General features: G+C 39.3%; 1 protein-coding gene across 1 annotated transcript in view; it reads left to right on the top strand.

Annotated features, from left to right (window-relative positions):
- Positions 1–3,294: 3,294 nt before the first annotated feature.
- UACA (uveal autoantigen with coiled-coil domains and ankyrin repeats) overlaps positions 3,295–21,363 on the top strand; it is a 79,082-nt gene continuing 61,013 nt past the window's right edge. Inside the window, exon 1 of the mRNA XM_082617736.1 lies at positions 3,295–3,583. Coding sequence (XP_082473862.1) covers positions 3,503–3,583 — 81 coding nt within the window. The 5' untranslated portion in view covers positions 3,295–3,502. The remainder of the gene's footprint in view (positions 3,584–21,363) is intronic.

The following is a 21,363-nucleotide window of genomic DNA, read 5'->3' as shown; positions in this document are numbered from 1 at the left end:
TCCCAACGGTGCTTTCTTATCTGCTAGGGCCGGTCCCCCGGGAATCCTTTGTCATCTTGGTGTCCCTTCTCAGTGCACTCACTGAAGCTCCTCCCAACCTTGGGTACCCTCCCTTCACGCAGACTAATTTCCTGATCTTTCCTTCCCTGAATACCACCCATATCTGCAATCTACCATACAGCTCAGTAAGTAGTTGCTTTCCAGTTAAGCGGTGTATGTTAGCTTTGTCCCCCAGTCTAGAACACAAGTTCCTTGACAGCCAGGGACAAAGAATAGAGGCGGTGAGGAGACTCACTTTTCCCCTTCTGTATTATTTGAGAATCTTTACCTTGTGCATGTGTAACCTATTAAAATAATTTTTAAAGATGCATTTCCCTTCTGGTTTTCATATCTTATAAAACACAAGAAGCAAAACTAACAAAAATATTCATATAGATTCAGCATGATACCAAATAAATTCCTTCCAGATTTGATAAGTGCCTTTTGCTCTGAAGGGAAGATAAAAATAAATAATAGTGGTAATAGTTAAAAAACAAAACCTGTCTGGCTGAATGCTAATAATAGTGACTTTACTTCATGTGGGGAGTTTCCAGATCAATATAAAAAAGAGGTACTGCACATACAAACCAGTGCTATTTACTTAGCAGCTCTCAAATGGGAATAAGCAGACATCAGCTATCAAGTTTCTAGCCTGGAAAAAATCCACAAAGGCCACTGAACACAAGACACCATGGGGACATTGTGCAGACAGTTCATAAAAATAACTTGCCCAAACATTTTTGGAAACTGATGCAAGCTGTACTGTGGCTCTGTCTGCTTCCTTTGCTTTATCCAGTAACAATGAAAAGATGCCAGGACTACGAGAACTTGGATGCTACAGGAGATACCCAGTATTCACCACAGGGAAAGTACCAATCCTGTGTTACATGAATACACACAACAAATTATAATTCACTCTAATAACCAAAAAGAATGCATCAATCTATTCAGAAATATTTCTTGAGCACCTAGTACATGCTGAGTACTCTAGGGAATTCAAACATATATCAGTTATTCCCTAGTTTTAAGAAGTTTGAAGTCTAGTAGTGAAATAATGCTTGTTCAGAACATATGTATTAGTATCATCTGAGAAGTTCAAGGTAATCATTCTGAGGATGGAGAGATCACTTTCAGTTGAGTGATCAGAGAAGGCTCTACTAGAGAGGTGGGCACTTGGAATGGATGTATGATTTTTTTTTTTTTTTTTTCTTTTTGCGGTATGCGGGCCTCTCACTGTTGTGGCCTCTCCCGTTGCGGAGCACAGGCTCCGGATGCACAGGCCCAGCGGCCATGGCTCACGGGCCCAGCCGCTCCGCGGCATATGGGATCCTCCCAGACCGGGGCACGAACCCGTATCCCCTGCATCGGCAGGCGGACTCTCAACCACTGCGCCACCAGGGAGGCCCTGGATGTATGATTTTAAAAAACTTTTTTATTAAAGTATAACACACACAAAAGTGTACATATCATAAAGACTACAGGCTAACTGAATTTTCACAAACTGAACACATTAGTTATGTAGCCAGCACACTAGTTATATAATCAGATAGAATAGTGCAATACTCTAGAAGCTCCCTTTGTGCTCTCTTCCATCATTCTTGGGGTGGGGAATAGGATTTTGTTAGATGAATGTAGACAGAGAGAAAATTACTGGAGGAGGGATCAACATGCATAAAGGTATGGAAATTAAAAGGCAAGACCCATGTTTGAGGAATGGGCTGAAGAGTTATTTGCTTGGAGTGTCAGCTGGAGAACAGGGTTGGGTTCATGTTGTTGAGCCTTAAATGCCAAGTAAAGGAGGTAAATTTTATTCATTAGCTGCTGAAGGTTTTTTAGCAAGAGGGGAATATTTTGTAAGATTTTTTGATGATGGTTGGTAGTTTATTGGTAACAGGAGAGGTGAGACTAGATATCGGGTGACCGGTTGGAAAGCTTCTATAATATCCAGGTATGAGATCATTTTGGATCTGCAATGGCAGCTGAGGACAGAGGAACTAGCCATCCACAGATACTATGAAGAGCCAACAAAACTGAATGGCTGTGGATCTTGAGGAAGGAGGAGGAGTCAAAGAAAATTTCCTTCCATAGAACTAATCAAGAGAAAATTTATTAATTTTCTCAAGTAGTGCATTGTTACTTACTATTTTGTTAAGGATTAACACGGTCTTTAAATACTGTCTCTCCAAAAGAGTTCTGAAAACTTTCTTACACTATTTGAATAAAACCTTGAGTTATTCTAAGGAAACTCCAAAGAAGCAACTGACCTTTCAGACAAAAAGAGTACTTTGCTAGTCGGAAATGTGGATTGTTTGTCTTTTCAAATTGGTGAATGCTAGAATAAACATTTTGCTGGGAAAAACTGACTCCAAGGAAGACTTTTGAAGAAGTCACTGTAACAACAAATTATTGGGTGTTGCTCACTTGCCTGTTTACCCATCCTTCCCTTAAATAATTCTCAATAATCCAGATTACTGGGTAGGATGAATTAATTTCACTGTATGCTTTTACCAGTAATGTGTTTCTACAGGAAACAAACATTTTTTTTGAAGAAAGGACAATATTTTTTTCTTTTACAGCTTTTTATATCACTTTGGCCATTGTTTAATTAAAGCTCTCCCCCTCCATTTTCCATCTCTTTCGCTCCAAAGTAGTGGTTTATGGACTCCACAAATAATTATTGAGCACCTGACATGTGCTTTGATTTTTCTATAACATCTTTCAAAGTCTGTTCTTAACTATTTGTATTTCTGTACAACCAGCACCTTATTCTTTAGAAGCTGTTTTTTTTCTGTAGTTTCTGATGTGCGTGGTTGTTTCCAGATACTGGGAACTGTGTAGTAAAACATCAGCAGATGTAAGGGAAGTTGCTCTTGAAAGCCGGTGTGTGTGCAGGTGACCAGGAGCGCTTTCTGGGATCAGAGGGAAGGAAGGGAACTCTCCTTGGGAAAGAGCACGTGGCTGGGAAGAGGAAGGGAGTCCGGGAAGATGAGAGCTGGTGTAGTCTGGACCCCATGCTCTCTCTAGACCTGAGGCTCCATCACCCAGGTAGGCGGGCACCGATGGTCTGGAGGCTGCCTCTTGCGTCTCTCCAGACCGCTGGCCGCCCACCCCTGCCACTCCTCCATCAGAAGTTCCAAACTTTTTCTCCAGCAGGGAGAGGAAGGGTGTTATTAAGTTTGAAAGGGAAGTCCCTCCCCCTTCCCGGATTCCTACTGGTCGGGGCCGGCCCCATCCCGCCAGGGTCGCAGGCGGATTGGCTGTGGGAGGGGAGCCGCGCCGCAGGCCCTGGGCCGACCGCCGCCAGGGGCCGACAGCTGCCGGGGGCCCCCAGGTGGCAGGCAGGTGGGGCCCGGACCGCCAGCGCTGCCGTCTCCTCTGCGCGCTTGCAGCCCTCAGACTCTAAGGTTCCCGCGCGGATCAGACGCGCCGCGCTCAGCGGGAGAGGGACTGCCCCGACTTGGCCATGAAGAGCCTCAAGTCCCGCCTGAGGAGGCAGGACGCGTCCGGCCCCGCGTCGTCCGGCGCCGCCGCTGCCGCCAGCGCGGTGAGTCCCGCGGCCCGTGGGCGCCCCAGACTCCCGGAGCTGCCCTCCCGCGAGCCGCGGAGTCCTCCTCTGCTCGGCTTTGCCTCAGAGCGTCCCGCTGGGTCGGCCCCGGCGACTCCTCCTCCCTCTTCTGGCCAGGGCTCCGCGTCGGCCCGGAGACCCTGGGGACCCTGCCCACCGCCGCCCCCGGGCCTCGACGGATCCCTTTCCCGCCCCTCATCCCGGGGTCTCCCAGCTCCTGGCCTTCGGGATTGGATCGCACCCTCCTCCTCAATTCGGTTTTCGGGGTTGTCCCCCACCCCGGCCCTTCCCCGGCGACCCCAGCCCCTCCCTTCTCCCGGGCTGGCCCCCGCATCCCACGCGCGCTCTGACCCGGCGTGATTCCGCGGGGCCCAGGCGGGCGCCCCTCTGTCCCCGGAGCTGCGGGCCGGGCGGGGGCTTGGCGCCCCGCCGTCCAGGTGGGCAGGGCAGTGGACCTGGCGCCGCCCCTCCCGGACTCCGGACCTTCCGTGGGTGAGCGCTGCCGGGCTGGGTGGAAGTCGTGTTCTGGACGCTGTCGCGAGGTCCCTGGGAAAGTTTGATTTCTGAGTGAGGCAGATGGAATCGGGCGTAGTTGTAAAGACAACGCCCCCAATGGGTGGTGACCCTGGAAGTGAAGGTGGTTGCCCTGTGGGACCGTGTAAGTCTCACCTGTGGGACAGACCCGTGTAGACCTCCATTCGGCGCAGATCTGCAGCCCGGCCTCAGTGTGCACGCTAAGAAGTTGTTCTCAAGGCCTCTCTTTAAGTTGGCAGGAGAACAGAAATCTTGAGAAACAGCCTGACTGCAGATGTTGGGATTTAGATAATTTGGCAAGTTAGAAGAGTTGGCCATATCACCAACATTCTGTATTATTAGAATAAACGTTATTTTAAAAGTCTTGGAAGAGTCAGAAACGTAAACGAGATGTAATGCTCAAAATGCCTGGTTGCCCGTTTGGAGTAATTAAAACTGACCTTAATAAGTTTACATAGGTTTTACCCAATGATTATATACTTTTTATGAGAATACTAATTAATCTGCTTTGGCCTTTGAGTGAATTCAGAACTGTGCCTTTCTCCCCACCTGACTACTTCTAGGATGATTTTACTTGGACTTAAAGGAAATTGTGGCGAAACTTGACTCTAATTCCCAACTGAAAAAAACAAACAAAAAGGAATAGCTTCAGATGGCATGATATTTGATGATTTGATATTGTTTAATAAAGCATGAAATTGTTTAATTAGCCCATAGAAGGAATGATTACTTTCACATTATTTTTTAAAATAAAATAATTGGCAGAAACGTCATTTAGTGATATCAGAGGTCACTATAGGTAGTTGAGTTAAAGATTCAACTTCTTTGTAGTGCAGGTTGTTTTCAGCTTTAAAGATACACTTTTCTAGGATTATTCACAGTATTATACCCATTTGGTTTGCACAACGATTCACATCCCATTTCTAGTTTTGTACACCTTAATTTTAGCCTGTTTTCTCTTCTAGAAATGCAGAGTATTTAGTTGTTATTGGTATTATCAGCATGCCAGTTTGCACTTTATACATTTGGCACGTGAAGCGCATCTCTCTGAGCTTAAATCTTCAGCATTTGTTACACTGAGCATTCTGTTATTTTTCTTAAAATAACAGCATAAAAATAAAGAGAAATATATGGTATATGAAAAAATAGAATCTACCTGCTTAAAAAAATGAACATCTCTCAGTATTAGTTAAATATTCAAATAAATCTTGTAAAATATTCAAATGAAAATAAATGAGTGTGATGACTAATAAAACCAAACCAAGCATTGATGATAGAGTACAATACATGTACAAGGGAAATAGATTCCTTCTGCTTTTCAGTCTATAAACCATAATCTCTAATGTCCTGTTTGGTCACATGTGTATGTATTGTTATGACTGAGCATCGTTTTTTAAATCTTTGTGCCTTCAAAAATATTTAAATTTTATTTATTTGCTTTTGAATAGGTAACATAGCACATGGCTTAATATTTAAAAGGAACAAAATAATTTACAGCAAAAAGCCTCTCTCCCACCTGTGTCCTTCAGTTTTTCTGCCTGCCCCCCACCATTTCTCAGAGGCCAATGGTGTTATCAATTGCTTGCATAGCCCTCCAGAGAGAGTTTAGCATATACAAGCAAATATTAATACAAGTATTCACCCTTTATAGAAATGGTAACACATTGTACCCGCTGTTCCATATATTTTTTTAAACTCCAGTATTTAGTCCCTTTCAGAGCATCCCCATTTGAACCTTTTCCTATAATAAAAAATGCTATGATGAATAAACCTGTATATATTTCAAGTGTGTGTGTGTGTGTATATATACTTGTAGGATCAGTTCCTAAAAGTGGGATTGGTGGGTTAAAGGATATGTGCATATGTAATTTTAAAGAATGTTGTTAAATTTCCTCTGTGCATCATGTACCTAATGTGTGAGCAATTATCACTTCGCTCAGATTTTTAAGTTTTGCCAGCCTGATAGGTAAATACAGTATCTCAGGATAGTTTGAATTTGTATTTCTTTTATTATGGGTGAAGTTGAGTATCTTTTCATATTTTTAAAAGCTCCTTCCATGTTCTTTTCTGTGAACAGTTTACCCTTTCCATTTTTCTATTTGGTTGTTGATTTCTTTCCTATTCATTTGTATGTACTTTATATCGGAAATTAACCTTTTATTTTATTTTTTAAATTAATTTATTTTTGGCTGCATTGGGTCTTTGTTGCTGCACACGAGCTTTCTTTAGTTGTGGTGAGCGGGAGCTACTCTTTGTTGCAGTGCGTGGGCTTCTCATGTTGCAGAGTACAGGCTCTAGGCACGCGAGCTCAGTAGTTGTGGCGTATGGGCTCCATAGCGCAAGCTCAGTAGTTGTGCACAGGCTTAGTTGCTCCGCGGCATATGGGATCTTTCTGGACCAGGGCTCGAACCCGTGTCCCCTGCATTGGCAGGCAGATTCTTAACTACTGTGCCACGAGGGAAGCCCTAGCCTTTTTAATATGAATGTTTTTTCTTAATTGGTTGTTTGTCATATGACTTTGTTTATGGTGGCTTTTGCTATGCAGAGTGTAGTTATTTTTGTACAATTAAATTTATCAACCTTTTATTTTGTGACTTTTTAAGTTTATGTTATATCTTGGCCTTTCCACTCTGCAGTATTAAGCAAAAAAAAAAAAAAAGAAAAGAAAAATCTCCCTGGTTTCATCTAGTTTTTTGTTCGTTGTTTCATTTTTACATTTAACTCTCTAATCCATATAGAATTTATTCTGGTGTAAGGTAAGAGGTATACATCTTGCTTTCTTCTTTCTCTTCCACTTTCCCCTCATGGCTACCTATTTTGAATCTTAAAGCATTCATTTAATCATCAGGGAAATGATTACGATTTGTACAACTTTGAGAAAGAATTTTAAAATGTGTATTTCATAAATAGTTTTCTTCATGTATTTATTTAAGCTTATCTGGAGACACATTAGAAATAGACTGAGGTATGTAAATATTTTATGATATTATCATATGTGAAATATAGCATATTAGCTTAACATGCTAAATTATAATTATATGTTATATAAGGCATTTCAAATATTCTGAGTAGTACCGCGGTTATAAATACGTCAATGAGTTTAGAGTTCACTAAACGGGAGTGTGTTTATACACATATAAATAAATATAGTTCACAATTATAAGTTGTGCATAGAATACATTTGAGAGTCCTTTACTAGCTAAATCTGGAGATAGCTGCAGCTTTTGATCATAAAATAAGACAATTTTTGTTGTTAGATTTATTTTTAATTACTAAATTGGAGCTTCGGGTTTCTGAGAGGGATAATTAAATGACTGTAGGGACTTCCTTGGTGGCGCAGTGGTTGAGAATCCTCCTGCCAATGCAGGGGTCACGGGTTCGATCCCTGGTCCGTGAAAATCCCACATGCCGCAGAGCAACTAAGCCCGAGCGCCACAACTACTGAGCCTGTGCTCTAGAGCCTGTGAGCTGCAGCTACTGAGCCCGCATACTGCACATACTGAAGTCTGTGTGCCTAGAACCCGTGCTCTGCAACAAGAGAAGCTACTGCAATGAGAAGCCCGCACACCGCAATGAAGAGTAGCCCCCACTCGCCACAACTAGAGAAAGCCCGTGCACAGCAACGGAGACCCAAACACAGCCAAAAAAAAAAAAAAAAAAAAAAGTAAGAGTGGTAATTAAAAAAAAATGACTGAAAGTGCTATTTCAGATCTAGTCAATTATATATACAGTCAGTTATGTGTACAGTTATATGTACAGTGAGAATAGACTTGTTTCATTTTCACCTAGTTCAGATTAGGAAATTTGAGTAGTAATTAAACTGCAAAGCAGTATTGCAAGGAGACATTTTGGAAGGGGGGTTCCACTTTAAATTGTACCTATACTGGTAATCTCTGACCTGGGAGGTTCTGCAGTGATTATATTTGCTGCCCTTTCTTTAGGCTTCTGTTAAGATGGGGCAATGAATTTTATAAATCAGCAATCAAATATGTTCTAAATCATCTTTGTAATGTCTCAGTACCCTGAAAACATTTCGGCATTTCTAAAAGAATTTAGAGTTACAAATATAGCAACTGAAAAATCTTTAAAAAACTTCTTTTGGTTCCCACCAAGAGTACAAGTTTGAGATTATTTAGAAAGCATAAAGGATTAAATATGATTTTGTTTTAGTTGTGATTTCGAGAATGAAGCATTTGTGTTTTCTACTCAGGGATATGGGCGTGTTTGAAAGGATGTTATTGTTATTCTTATATTGATGATTTTGTGGTAATGTGAAAATTAAGATCACAAATAGTTATGTTTAGTTTAAACTCATGATACTTAATTGAGCAGTGTTTACTCATTTTCGTTAAAGATGCCAACCTTTAATTAAAAATGTTTACCTTAATTAAAGCTTTATTCAGTTTCCTAGGGTTACCCCTGCGTTGTATTTCTTGTGGTTCTTGAAGGAAGATCACAATAAAGAAGCCCTCTTTTTATACTTCTGGATTTCAGCCCAGCAGCAGTTTTGCCCAGGTCATCACGCTGACTTTAATTGCTGAACTTTATTATAATACCAAAGCAGAAGGGTTGAGTTGCTTTGGTATGTCTTTTAGTACATATTGAGTCCAAAAACTTAAATGATGAGTAGTTAAGCATTTTAATTACTTCTTTTAATAAGAGTGGAGTAATGATTGTGCATTTATTTATTGTGCATCATACACATTTTTCAAATTTAAAATCATTAGTTTCATAATAAGGCAGTAGCCTTGTTTAGTTTGGGAAACATTTATGGCACACATGAACTATGCTCAAGACTGAATTAATAATTAGGTCATCTTTGAAGAAATGGATAATTCCAAGTTGGGAGCAGAAAATGTGCAAGATAAGCATGGCATCCTTTGTCACACTAGAAGGCAAAGAAGTTATCAAAGATCAGGACTCAAGAGGGAGCCAACTTGAAGAGGCGACCAGTGATGGGGACTGTTTGGTCATCAATAAGGATAATATGGCAGTGGACTGAATTGTTTAATAAATCTTTGAGTTCATAATAAAGAACTGATGTGTTCTTTTAAGATCCAGAAAATAAAGAGAAAGAATGAAATGTGGGCTTTTTCTCAGGGTAACCAAATACTCAATAAGGGGAAGTTTCTTCTTTATAACAGGTATTTTACCCCAGCTAATAGATGAAGAAGGGACAATAGAATTAGTATATCACAATTTTACAGCTCCCCATGAATTAATGGCTATAGAATCCAGACAGTCATTTATGAGTAGCTACTAATGTCTCAAAAAAAAGACAGCTGGACATAATTTATCTCCTGATGGAAATATTCATTTCTACTAAGTAATAGTCTTGCCAAAAAAGCCAAACCTGAATATGATAGGCCTGTAGAGCTAACCACCATTTTACAGAAAATACAGAGGACAGAGAAACATGGGGATGCAATGAGCAAAATTCTAATCGTGGGAAACTCTAGAACAAATGGCCTAGTTTTTTCAAAAATATATTTTAAGAAGAAGAAAAAAATGGAGGAAAAATCTAGATATTAAGAGAGATTTAGGAGACATATTAACTAATCACAATGGTAGACTTCATTTGACCCTGATTAAATAATTGTAAAAATAAAAGTTTATAAGACAATTGAGGAAATGTAAATGCCAGCTGGATTTGTGTTGATATTATGGGATTATTATTTTAAAAGATTTAAGTGTGACAATGGTAGTAATGGGGTTATGTTTATAAAGAGGTCTGTCTTTCAGGGAAACATTTAAAAGTATACTATTTACAGGTGAAATGATGTGAAGTCTGGAATTTGCTTCAAAATCTGTGGGTGGGTGGGAGAAGTAAGTGGGGGGTATAGTTGAAATAGGATTAGTTGTGAGTTAATAATTATTGTAGCTGCTTGGGTAATGATACTACTGTATTTACTTTTGTGATATTATTTTGTATATGTTCTAAAGTTTCTATAATAAGCAAGATCAAGTCATGGCCTTCATGAATTTTAGAGAGCTAGACATAAAATAACAATACTACAGTATGTTAAGAGCCATAATATATCAATAGGTGTGTATAAATTGCTATGAGAGCACAGATGTGTAGGGTAGGGTCAGGGATAAAGGTAGAAAGGAGAAGCTTGAACCTGGGCCAGACAGACAGTTCGAAGGGTATTGCAGGCAAAAGAGAAGTGAGCACAGTGGTGTGGAGCTGTGAAATGATATTGCCTATTGTGGGAGCATCGGGTTTGAAAACAAACTTTGCTGTTCTTGTAAGGGATGGTGCAGATGAGTTATTGACAAGAATTTCAGTGGAAGTAAGGAATTATAGGGTGACAGCTTGGGGGGATAGTCAAAGGAAGATTTTTCTTTCCTTTTTGTTTTTTACCTTGAATTAAAACTTTGAATTCCTTGACAAATTTAAACTGTCATTTAGAGATCTCTGACTGGAGTTAGTAAAGTTTCATCTTCAGAAATTATCCTGTTAATAACTTAACAAGTTCATTTTCCCTCCCCCCCTAGAATTAGCTAAATTAGCCAGCAAAATTTTGTTCTCATTAACTCTGTTTAACTTATGGTTGTAGCCTTGGTGAAGAAATCTAGATCCCAGAATATTAGATTTAAACATAACTCACGTATTCTCTGTTTCATCTCTATCATATGGAAACCTTTACTGTCCTGTTACAGATTATGCAAGCATTTGTCAAACCTCACATAACGGATATAACAGATGGTTGAAAATTTCCACCTGCATGAGCTTATCTATGCAAGAGAAGTCAAATTGATTTCTGTAGGCAATTTGCCTAAAAATAGATAGTTGAAATGTACTTCCTGAAATTATAAGCAGAATGATAGGCTAATACATGCATATTGCCTTTTCCTAAATCATAAAACAATTAAAAGCTTTATATAGCTTTTATATAGTTAGAAAGAGTAATAGCTCTTCCAGGTTTAAAAATATAGCACAAAAACACAAGAATAAACTCACTTGTTTATAGTTATAAAAACAGTTTTGTCTGTTGGACTTTTTTTATTCTCAGGAATCCTGAATATTATCGATGTGGACTAATTTATTTCCACATAGTATAGTCTCCAAAATGAAGTGTAAAACACGAACCGATACAGTTGAGTGACTAAAGCTCTGACCAAGGATGGGATTTGATGAACTGTATTTATATAATTGAATCAGACTGGCAAGTGCCCTTGAGAGAGAGTAGATGCCTGACTGAACCAATGAGGATAAATGGCTATCTGTTGTTTTTAAAAATATTTTTTCCCCCATAAAAGTCATACATGCTCATTGTAGAAAACAAAATATAGTTGAAGATAAAGAACAAAACAAGTCAATTGTAATTCTATTCACCAGATTATAAGCCACAGGTTAGGCTATTTTTAAAGATTTCATAGTGCCTCTTTGTTATTTAGTCAGCATTTAATTACCTTAATGCTGCAGTAATGATACGTATGTCTTTTTGAATCATATTTGATTCTAAGAAACTTTGTACTTAAAATTACAAGTAACTTGAAATGACTTGAGCAGATACAAATGTCCCATTAGGAGAACTCAGTAAATGCTAGTGAATTTACTTAAATAGAAATAACTTATAAGAAGTCCAAGTGCCAATAGCCAATATTTTTTGAGCATGTATGTCCCAGGCATTGTTCTAAGTGCTCTACATGAACTCACATAATCCTCACAGCAACCCTAAGAAGTGGGTACTATTGCCATCATTTTATAGATGGCAGTTAAATAATTGACTTGCCCAAGGTGCTATCGCTAATAAGTGGAGAGCCAGGTGGCTTGACTCTGGAACCCGTGTCCTTAACCATTGTGAACTGATATAATTTAAAATTTAAAGCTATGGGATTTGTACCTTAAGCCAAAGACCAAAAAAATTGTGCGGTGAGGTGTTTGGGCAAAAGGAAGGCCTTTTCTGGTAAGTCTCAAAACCAATTTGTGTTCCATCCAGCAGTGTATAAAATTGTTGCATTCCACATACTCTTCCAGTAATGGATGCTATCATTTAAAACATATTTATGAACCAAAAAATTTATTGCTTTAATCTGTGTTTTTAATTTCTAGGGAGTGTGATATTTTTATGCTTATTGGCACTTTCACTTCTTGTTTTAAGAATTGTCTATTCGTGTTATTTGACCATTTTTTCTGTTGATGCCTTGTTCATATTGATCTTTAAGAGCTTTATATCTTTATTTTTGCTATTTTTTGGCCTATTATAGCTATGAGAGTAGTATGTCTTTCACTATAGTTGTGTTTCTGTTCTCTCACCTGTATATTTCAAACAGTTTTTCCTTTATGTACTTAATTTTGTGATAATTGATACATTAAGTTTCCTGGCTACTTTATATGCTTTTAAAGTATAACTAGTGATTATAAAAATCTGTAATTTGTCCCATTATAACTTTTGTCTTGAATTCTACATTGTTTGATATTAATACTGTCATATTGTATCCCTTTCGCCTTTTGTTGTTGTGTATATTTGTATGTTCACCCAGTATATTATCCCATCATCCTTGGTTTTAGCATTAGATGGAGAATGTATGGGTAAAGTAAGTCCTGAGAATCCAGTAGAACTAAAAATTGTTGGCTTACTCTCTGGAGAGGGGTGTGTGTGCGTGTATACATGTGTGTCTAAAAGGGTATATGCTTTTTGGGGTGGGGGAAATGATATGTTTTTAATATTGACCTTATTGATATGTTGTCAAGGCTTAACATTACCTCTGTAGTAAAGTTTTCCGTAGTAAAGTTTTCCCTTTCAGATGCACAAATATATTTTTTTAAATCTCATTGACTTTTGGTTAATTTTTTTCTTACCAGATTGTGGCATTATTAAAGGTGGGGGGGGAAGGACATAAAACAATCATGCTTTCTCAACTAAAAAAGTGAACGTGTAATTTTTCTTCTAGCTGTTTTTTGTTATTCCATGGTTTTCTTATCCACAAGATACTTACCTTGTGCAGAGGTTGGGGTACCATGAAAATGAGTCTCCAGTGGGGAAGTCTTTGTGTGTGTGGTTCTAGTTAGGCTGGCATACTCTTATCTTTTCTGCTGTGTACATGAGGAATAGCCCATAAACACTTGCTGATTGACACGTGAGAGGTCTTTTTTTTTTTTTTTGTGGTACGCGGGCCTCTCACTGTTGTGGCCTCTCCCGTTGCGGAGCACAGGTTCCGGACGCGCAGGCTCAGTGGCCATGGCTCACGGGCCCAGCCGCTCCGCGTCATGTGGGATCCTCCCGGACCGGGACACGAACCCGTGTCCCCTGCATCGGCAGGCGGACTCTCAACCACTGCGCCACTAGGGAAGCCCTGAGAGGTCTTTTTAATGGGAGATCTACTTTATGATTTACCTCTATTTTTTTTGACTGTTGGATTCTTTTAAAAAATTAACATTTTGTATTTTAAAAACACTATGAAATATAAACAACATTCATGGCAATGGATAAGTAGATAAATGGAAAATGGAGTGTTTTCTCAGCCTTAGAAAAGGCACACTGTGGGCCAAAGACTGTCCGTTCATAGCTCTTGAAACTATGCCTGAAGCAGTGTGAAGGGGCAGGTTGGTGTGTTACTGTTAAAGGGTCAAGGTCTGCAGTCTGGACAACTTGGACTTGAATCTTGCTGCTCCCAGTAACCAGCTTTATGACCTTGGGCAAGTTACTTAAATCTATGTTTCCTTATTTGGAAAATGGGGTTAATAATTGCAGTTAGCTCAATAAATGTTAGTTCTTACTATTACTCACTGAAAAAATCTCACCAGAGGTCATTCCATTTTTATCCTTTATAACCAGATGAATAGCAGTCTTTCCTGATCTTTTTCTTTCCAATTAATACATGCTCTCATAGGCTTTTTTAAAAAATTTATTTTATTTATTTTGTTTTTGGCTGTGTTGGGTCTTCGTTGCTGCAAGTGGGCTTTTCTCTAATTGTGGCGAGCAGGGGCTACTCTTTGTTGTGGTGCGCGGGCTTCGCGGGCTCTAGAGCGCAGGCTCAGTAGTTGTGGTGCATGGGCTTAGTTGCTCTGCAGCATGTGGGATCTTCCCAGAGCAGGGCTCGAACCCATGTCCCCTTCATGAGCAGGTGGATTCTTAACCACTTCGCCACCAGGGAAGCCCTCTCATAGGCTTTTATATAACCTAGATCTTCAAAAGATCATTTGCCCTAGCCTTTTGCCCCAAGGGAGGTAAATGGTATCTCTATTTTTTTATTTATTAAAAAAAATATTTCTTGAGGGCCTAGGCTAAGCACTGGGGGATGAGAAGATGAGGAAGATAAAGAGGCTCAAAATACTATATGGGAGCTCTATAAATGGATAATATAAAGTAATAACTGCTGTGATAGAGGAATGTACAAGGTGCTGATCCAATCTGGGGCTGAGGAGTTGGTGAAGGTTTTTTTGCAGGGGGAACTGCTGCTGCAGCTTTTTTTTTTTTTTTTTAATTGAGGTGAGATTCATATAACATAAAAGTAATCATTTTAAAGTGAACAATTCAGTGGCATATAGTATATTAACAGTATTGTGTAAGCACCATCTCTGTCTGGTTCCAAAACTTTTTTATTACTCCAGAAGAAAACCCTGTATGCATTAAGCAGTTGCTTCCCAACTCCCCTGCCCCCTGGCAACCACCAGTCTGCAGGACGAGGCTCTTAATCTGAAACTTAAAAGAAGTGGGTAGGAGTGATCCAGGAAAGGAAGAAATTCCTTTCAGAGAGAACAGCAAGAGCAGAGGCATGGAGAGGAGAAATGTCAGAGTTGGGGAAAGGGGCAATTGGATTGTCAGCTTACCTTTTTGCCACCAAAATAATAGGCAAGGGGATTGAAGGGGAGATAGGCAGGAGGGGAGGTTGGGGTTAAATCTTGGAATGGCTTAAAATATGCCACACTCTAAGTGTTGGACTTTGTCCTGTGTATGCCGAGGTGGCGAATCATATGATCAAAAGTGTTTTATTAGATGGATTACTGTGGTAGCTCTGTTCAGGATAGATTTGAGGTGGGCAGATTGTTTATGAGTGTGCTACCGTAGTATAGGCAAGGATTAGTGAGGGCCTGAGTCATAACAATGCTGGAAGGGATGTAGAAGAGGCATACATTAGAGAAACATGGGTCACCTGAGACCCAGAGAAGTTGTGACTTGCCAGCCACACAGTCAACAGACAAGTGGTCAGAGCCCTTGCCTGCTAGCCTTGAGCGAGTCCCACTAAGTCCCCTGCACCTGATGCAGTGTGGGGAAGGTACAGTCCCAGACTGGAGGTAATAACTCACAAGGGGGGCGGGGAGAACACTGTCTCCATCTTCCTATGGTAGCAACTTAGCCTCGTTTTAAAGTACACTGATTCATAGTCAATTTGGATGAATAGCTCAAAGTTCTGATGATGTTGTTTGAAAAATACTTTTGAAAGCTTAACTTGCTATGCTAATAATCATGATAAGCACAGGTGAATAAGAACCCTCGATTTAGAGTGTTTTGCCACCTGAGGAAGATGTTATGTGTGCATTTGATAGAGTTGGAGCTATAGTTAGTGTTTTATATTTACAACTGTACGAGCTTCTCATTCCGCGGTATCATTCATAGCTATCAATATACTCTTTCCACTGGTTAATACAAATAAGCAGAATCTCACTTATTTTGCTGGGAACAAGTCTTTGGAATTCTGCTGAGGGACATTCTATCTACTTGTATATTTGCCATTGTATAAATTACAGTTACTCTGAGACTAAAAATTTCACTTCCACTCATATTTCTCAGACTTTATTTTTGGTCTTAACACTTTTATTGTCTGCCCTCATTTTCTTCTTTCGCTCCCAGGAACTGCTATCCAGTCCCCTTGAAGATTGCCCCACCTTGGACCCAGTGTCAGCCTATTGGCAGGCTATTAGTAGTGTTTAGCCCATTAGTAGCTGAGATTTAGAAAGAGTTCTCTTCTCTGTCCAGAGGGGGCCAGTTCCTGAAGGCTAACAAACATTTATGGTCTATTACATTCTACTTTCATTCAACAGATATTGATTTAACACCTTCTATATGCCAGATTTGGTTCAGTTTGGTTTGGTTCCTTCCTTCCTTCCTTCCTTCCTTCCTTTCCCTCCCCTTCCCCCCGCCCTTTTTTTAAGCTAGATTTATGTGGTGGGCATGGGGACTATCTCATACCAAACTCAGCTGGCCAAATCACTCTGAAATGCCTTGCCAGCCTGATCCCAGGGTTGTATCCTTAGTCTTAGTTTTCCATAATGAACCTTGGGTAGAATAGCCAGTCTATGTGCTAGGTTTTCATTTGGCCCATTTACTTCCTCTGCTCTTTTTTTTCTTTTTAATTAATTAATTAATTTTTATTTTTGGCTGCGTTGGGTCTTCGTTGCTGCCCGCGGGCTTTCACTAGTTGCAGTGAGCGGGGGCTACTCTTTGTGGTGGTGCCCGGGCTTCTCATTGCGGTGGCTTCTCTTGTTGAAGAGCACAGGCTCTAGGCATGTGGGCTTCAGTAGTTGTGGCACGTGGGCTCAGTAGTTCTGGCGCATAGGCTTAGTTGCTCCGCGACATGTGGGATCTTCCCAGACCAAGGCTCAAACCCATGTCCCCTGCCTTGGCACGCAGATTCTTAACCAGTGTGCCACCAGGGAAGTCCCCTCCTCTACTCTTTATAGCAAGAATCAACCTAGAGTTTTGTACTATAGAAATTGTCACTGGTTTCAGAGTTCTTTGCTTCTGGTTCACCCAGGCATTATGATTTGGTGCTAACCTTTGTTTCCACATTCATGCTTCGCCTTTTGGTGTAACTAGAAAATTGGCTCCAAAAGGTGACGATTTTGCAAAAATATGTCTTTTTTTTTTAAACTAGGGGAAAATTCAGCTCCTTTTTCAATTTAACTAATTTTTAAATTCATATAATTTTATTTTCTTTACTAAAATAACCTTACACTTTATTTCTTTAACATGTTTAAATATTAGATTTTTTAGCATTTTAGGATTCGAAAGGATGTTAAAGTTTTCTAGCCCAGTGGCTAGATAACCTTTAAGCTTTTGACTATATAATCCACAGTTAGAAATACATTTTCTATTGTGACAGAGATATGGTGGGCAGAATTCTAAAAATGGCCTTCCCTGATTTCCCACCTTAATCTCCAGGACTTCGAATTTGATGAGATCCGGTGCCCATGGTTATGTTATATTACATGGTAAATGAGATTTTTCAGATGTAATTTAAGGTTACTAACCACTGGAATTCAAGTTAGACAAAAGGGAAATTATCCAGGTGGACCTATTCTAATCATATGAGAATTAAAAAACAGACTTTTCTCTGGGTTGCAGCAGAATTGGAAGGCAGAGAGATTTGAAGGACAGGAGGGACTTGGTATGTTGTTGCTGGCTTGAGGATGGATGGGGCCATGTGAGAAGGAATGCGAGAGGCCTTGAGGAGCTGAGAGAGAGGCTCTGGGCTGACAGCCACGAAGGAAACAGGGACCTCAGACCTATAGCTGCAGGGAACGGAATTCTACCAATAACCTGAATGAGCCTGGAAGCGAATTATTCCCAGATGAGAACCCAGCCTGGCTGGCACCTTGATTTTGGCCTTGAGGGACCCTAAGCAAAGAACCCGGTCAACCCCACTTGAACTTCTGACCTGTGAACTCATAAATAAGTGTTTTTAAGCCTCTAAGTTTGTAGTAATTTTTACACGGCAGTAGAAAATGCAGGACTGTTTTGCCATAGTCTATACTGCTATATGAAGAAATTCTATGGAAGAAATGAAAATCTTATAAGTGAAAAAAATCAGAATAAAAAATATAGGTACAACCTGATAATAGTCATGTAAAAATTCACATGGGAAAAGACCAGCAGGGGATATACAAAGATGATCATCGTTATCGATTATGAAATTTTTATTTTCCATTTCTTGCTTATGATTTTAATTTTTATAATTAAAACATATTTATATTAATATAATTTTAATATACTTATTTATGTAAAGCTATGAACTTAATTTTATTTGGAAATTTATTACTGAAAACATGCAAGTTCATAGCCCTGAAAGGCCCTTACCGGCGAGTGTTACACGTGAAAAGCTTCCTAGTGTTTTCCCTTGGCTTAATTATTAAATATATGTAATTAAGATCATTGGTAGAAAGAACCTGTTGGTAATAAACTAAAACCCTATGTTCCTTAACATTCACCACATCACTGATTTGCTGAGGAAATAGCTTTTGCTGTCTTGTGTTGATAGGAACGCACAGACCTGCACAGTTTTGGAAAAGAGATTCCTTGTAGAGGTCAAGACGTGGCCATTGGAAAGGTAGATTTAAATTGCTTATTTATGGCTTTTAAAATAAAGATGTGAAAGGCCTTGTTCCAAATATTACTTGTCTTCAAGCCACTTGAAGTGATTTAGCCTTAATAAGGAGCTTTATTGCAAGGGGTCGTACAAGTTAAGCTCTACTAATCAGAGCTCTTTCTATGCACAATTGAGGAGATGGGACAGCAGTTTTCCTAATTGCTTAGATCTAATTGCATTCCTGCTGTTGAACTGTTTCCATAGTGTGGGAAAGGGTGAGTCACAAGAGGAAGGAACTCCACTTAGGACCCTTGACAAACACTGCTGGGTGTGGTGGTGTGTTTGGGTGTACTCCTAAGACAAATGAAGTGTCTCGTTTTATGCAGTGAGGTGATCATGTAGGGGTTTTGTTGATTCTGACTTATAAGATAAACTTCCTGTGTCTGCTCTTCGGTAGCATTGAAGAGGACCATAAGTAGGAAAAGAACAGCATTGCATCATGGAGATGAAACCCTATCCTATAGTTATTTTTTGTATGAAACTGCTTTATTAAAACCAACATTGTTAACCACAAGGTATACTATTGCTTTTCAGCGTTCCTGGGTGATGACATTGATTCAGTTAAATAGCAATAATTGGGAAAAGATGTTGAAAATGGTAACATTTCCATTGAAAGTGTGAATACGCATGCTTAAAAATTATAAACCACTTTTAAACGCAAGGCCAACTTTATAAAGAACAGAGTCTTGGAGCTCCTGGAATGCCTCTTTTTTCCAGCCTTCATAATTTCAAAACTTAAGTGTTCCAATTGTATACGTGTGGGTGACTCTTTCTGCTGGGTTCCCCGGTTCCTTGTTTGGTACCATCAGACTAGCAGGTTAGGCAGGCCCTGTGGTTCTTTGAGGGGTCACAGAGATGATGAGTAAGGTGTAAGTGCCAAGGTTTAGTATAGGACAGACCTTGGGGATGCAGAAATCAGGGTGCTGTTTCTGCTGTTAAGTGCAATTCCTGATGGACTGGAGGTGAGAGTAAAACAGCAGGTGCTTGCCTCATGTTTTGGCTCATTGCCTGCCCCTTACAGTGAGCCCTTCCTTAAATTTGGTGCCCTAAGCACTTCACTCCCCTTACCCTGGTCCCAGCCCTGCTCATTGGTGCATCACTGGGTTAGCAAGTTATCCCATTTTCTTTTCTTTTCTCTGAAGGAGAGACTATTATTTTTTCACCCAGAGAATCCAGAAAGTGTCTTTAAATTGGTTCTTGTATATATGACTTCACATGGCCAGAGCTATCACAGATTTGTACATGAATGTAAGTTAGAGAATATTTAGTTTATGCATCTGAGGCAGTTTGGTTTGTATATAGCATTTTATGAACATATGTATTGTGAAAAACAGTTTAGATCAATAAATAAATATTTCATGACTATGACTACTAGGTTTTCAATATGCCCAGGGAATGTGCTGATTTGTTGTTTTCTTCCTTCTTTTATTGAGACTTTCTACTCCTGTAATTTATTACGCAGGTTTTCTTGGCGTGTTTCACATTTGTAATCGGTGCTAGAGTCAGAGGTGGAATTGGGAGGTATATTGCCATTGCCTTGAAATGGGAAGAGAGGAGGATTGGACATGAACTGTAGTTTTGAGACAGAGTTTTATATTTGGAGGTTGGGAGAGAAACACCACCATTTCTTTTATTTCTATTATTTCTATTTTTATTTGTTATAAAAATAGAAAGAATAGACCAATCTGGGGTTTATTTATGTACCACACCAAATCCTAGAGCCAGTACTGTTAGTTTAGTTGAACTTCTGACAATTAACGTCTTTCATATTGACTTCAAAAATCTGGTAATATTTTTGGTTAAATTAGCAGGAATCTAAGTATTGTCAATGAAGTTTTGAATTTTTAATATGTAAACTGTTAAGAATTTGGTATACATCTTACATGTCCGTACGTAAAGTTTGCATTTTAGAATCATTTGAACGGCCTTTTAAAGTAAAATTAGGTTATATTGGCAAGAATAAGACCAAGTTGTCTTTACCTTAATTCATTCCTTTGTAGCAGTGGTTCGCAACTACAAGTGACTTTTGTTCCCTGAGAGACATTTGGCAATATCTGGAGGCCTTTTTGTTGCTACAACTTGGGGGCGTACTACTGGCATCTAGTGGCTAGATGCCAGGGATGCTGCTAAACGTCCTGCAATGCATAGGACACACCCTCCACAACAAAAACTTACCTGGTGCAAAATTTGAATAGTGCCAAGGTTGAGAAACCATGGTTTATAGGATTTATAACAAAATATAGTTTTTATCATCCTTTATATTTTTCATTCCCCTCACCCCCACATCTTAGATGTACCAGCATTTTGAAAAGGTTTGTGGGGATAAAATAACAATTGCTATTTTGCAGTCATAGGATTTGCTAAAATCATCAAATAAAGACAAAAATCTATCTAATACATCTATCAAATAAATTTATCAAATATTCTATCAAATAAGATTTGAGTCTAGGAGATGTGTTGCAAACCTTGTTGCTTTTTTTGGTTGGAGCTTTCCTTGTTTTCTGGCTTTGGTATAAATGAATAGAGGAAAAGCCATTTGGGGCCAAAATTTACTGTATACTTGGAAATGCTTACTATGTAAGGAAGGAGTTAAATCTATAAAAAGTTCTCACTCTTTAAGGCAATTGGAGGTATGTGTTGGTTTAAAATAGTACAGTATGCATACTTGTGAAAGAAGCCACGAAGCACACCTTTTAGCTGGTTATTGCTAGCTCTACTATTTTGCAACCACAGATTCCCTTGAAAAGTAAAACTCTGTAGTACAGTGTAAAACACTCAGTTTCAGACAGATTTTCAGCTGAATATTTGTTACAAAAGCAAGTCACAGACATTAATTTTTTAAAAAAATTTAAATCAAATAATGTTAAAGGACTATCATATATTTAGGTTTCTGTGCTCTTAAAAATTCT

This window comes from Mesoplodon mirus, assembly GCF_964341445.2.
Source record: "Mesoplodon mirus genome assembly, chromosome: 4".
NCBI classification, from domain to species: Eukaryota; Metazoa; Chordata; class Mammalia; order Artiodactyla; family Ziphiidae; genus Mesoplodon; species Mesoplodon mirus.
This window is presented reverse-complemented; position numbering and strand designations above follow the sequence as displayed.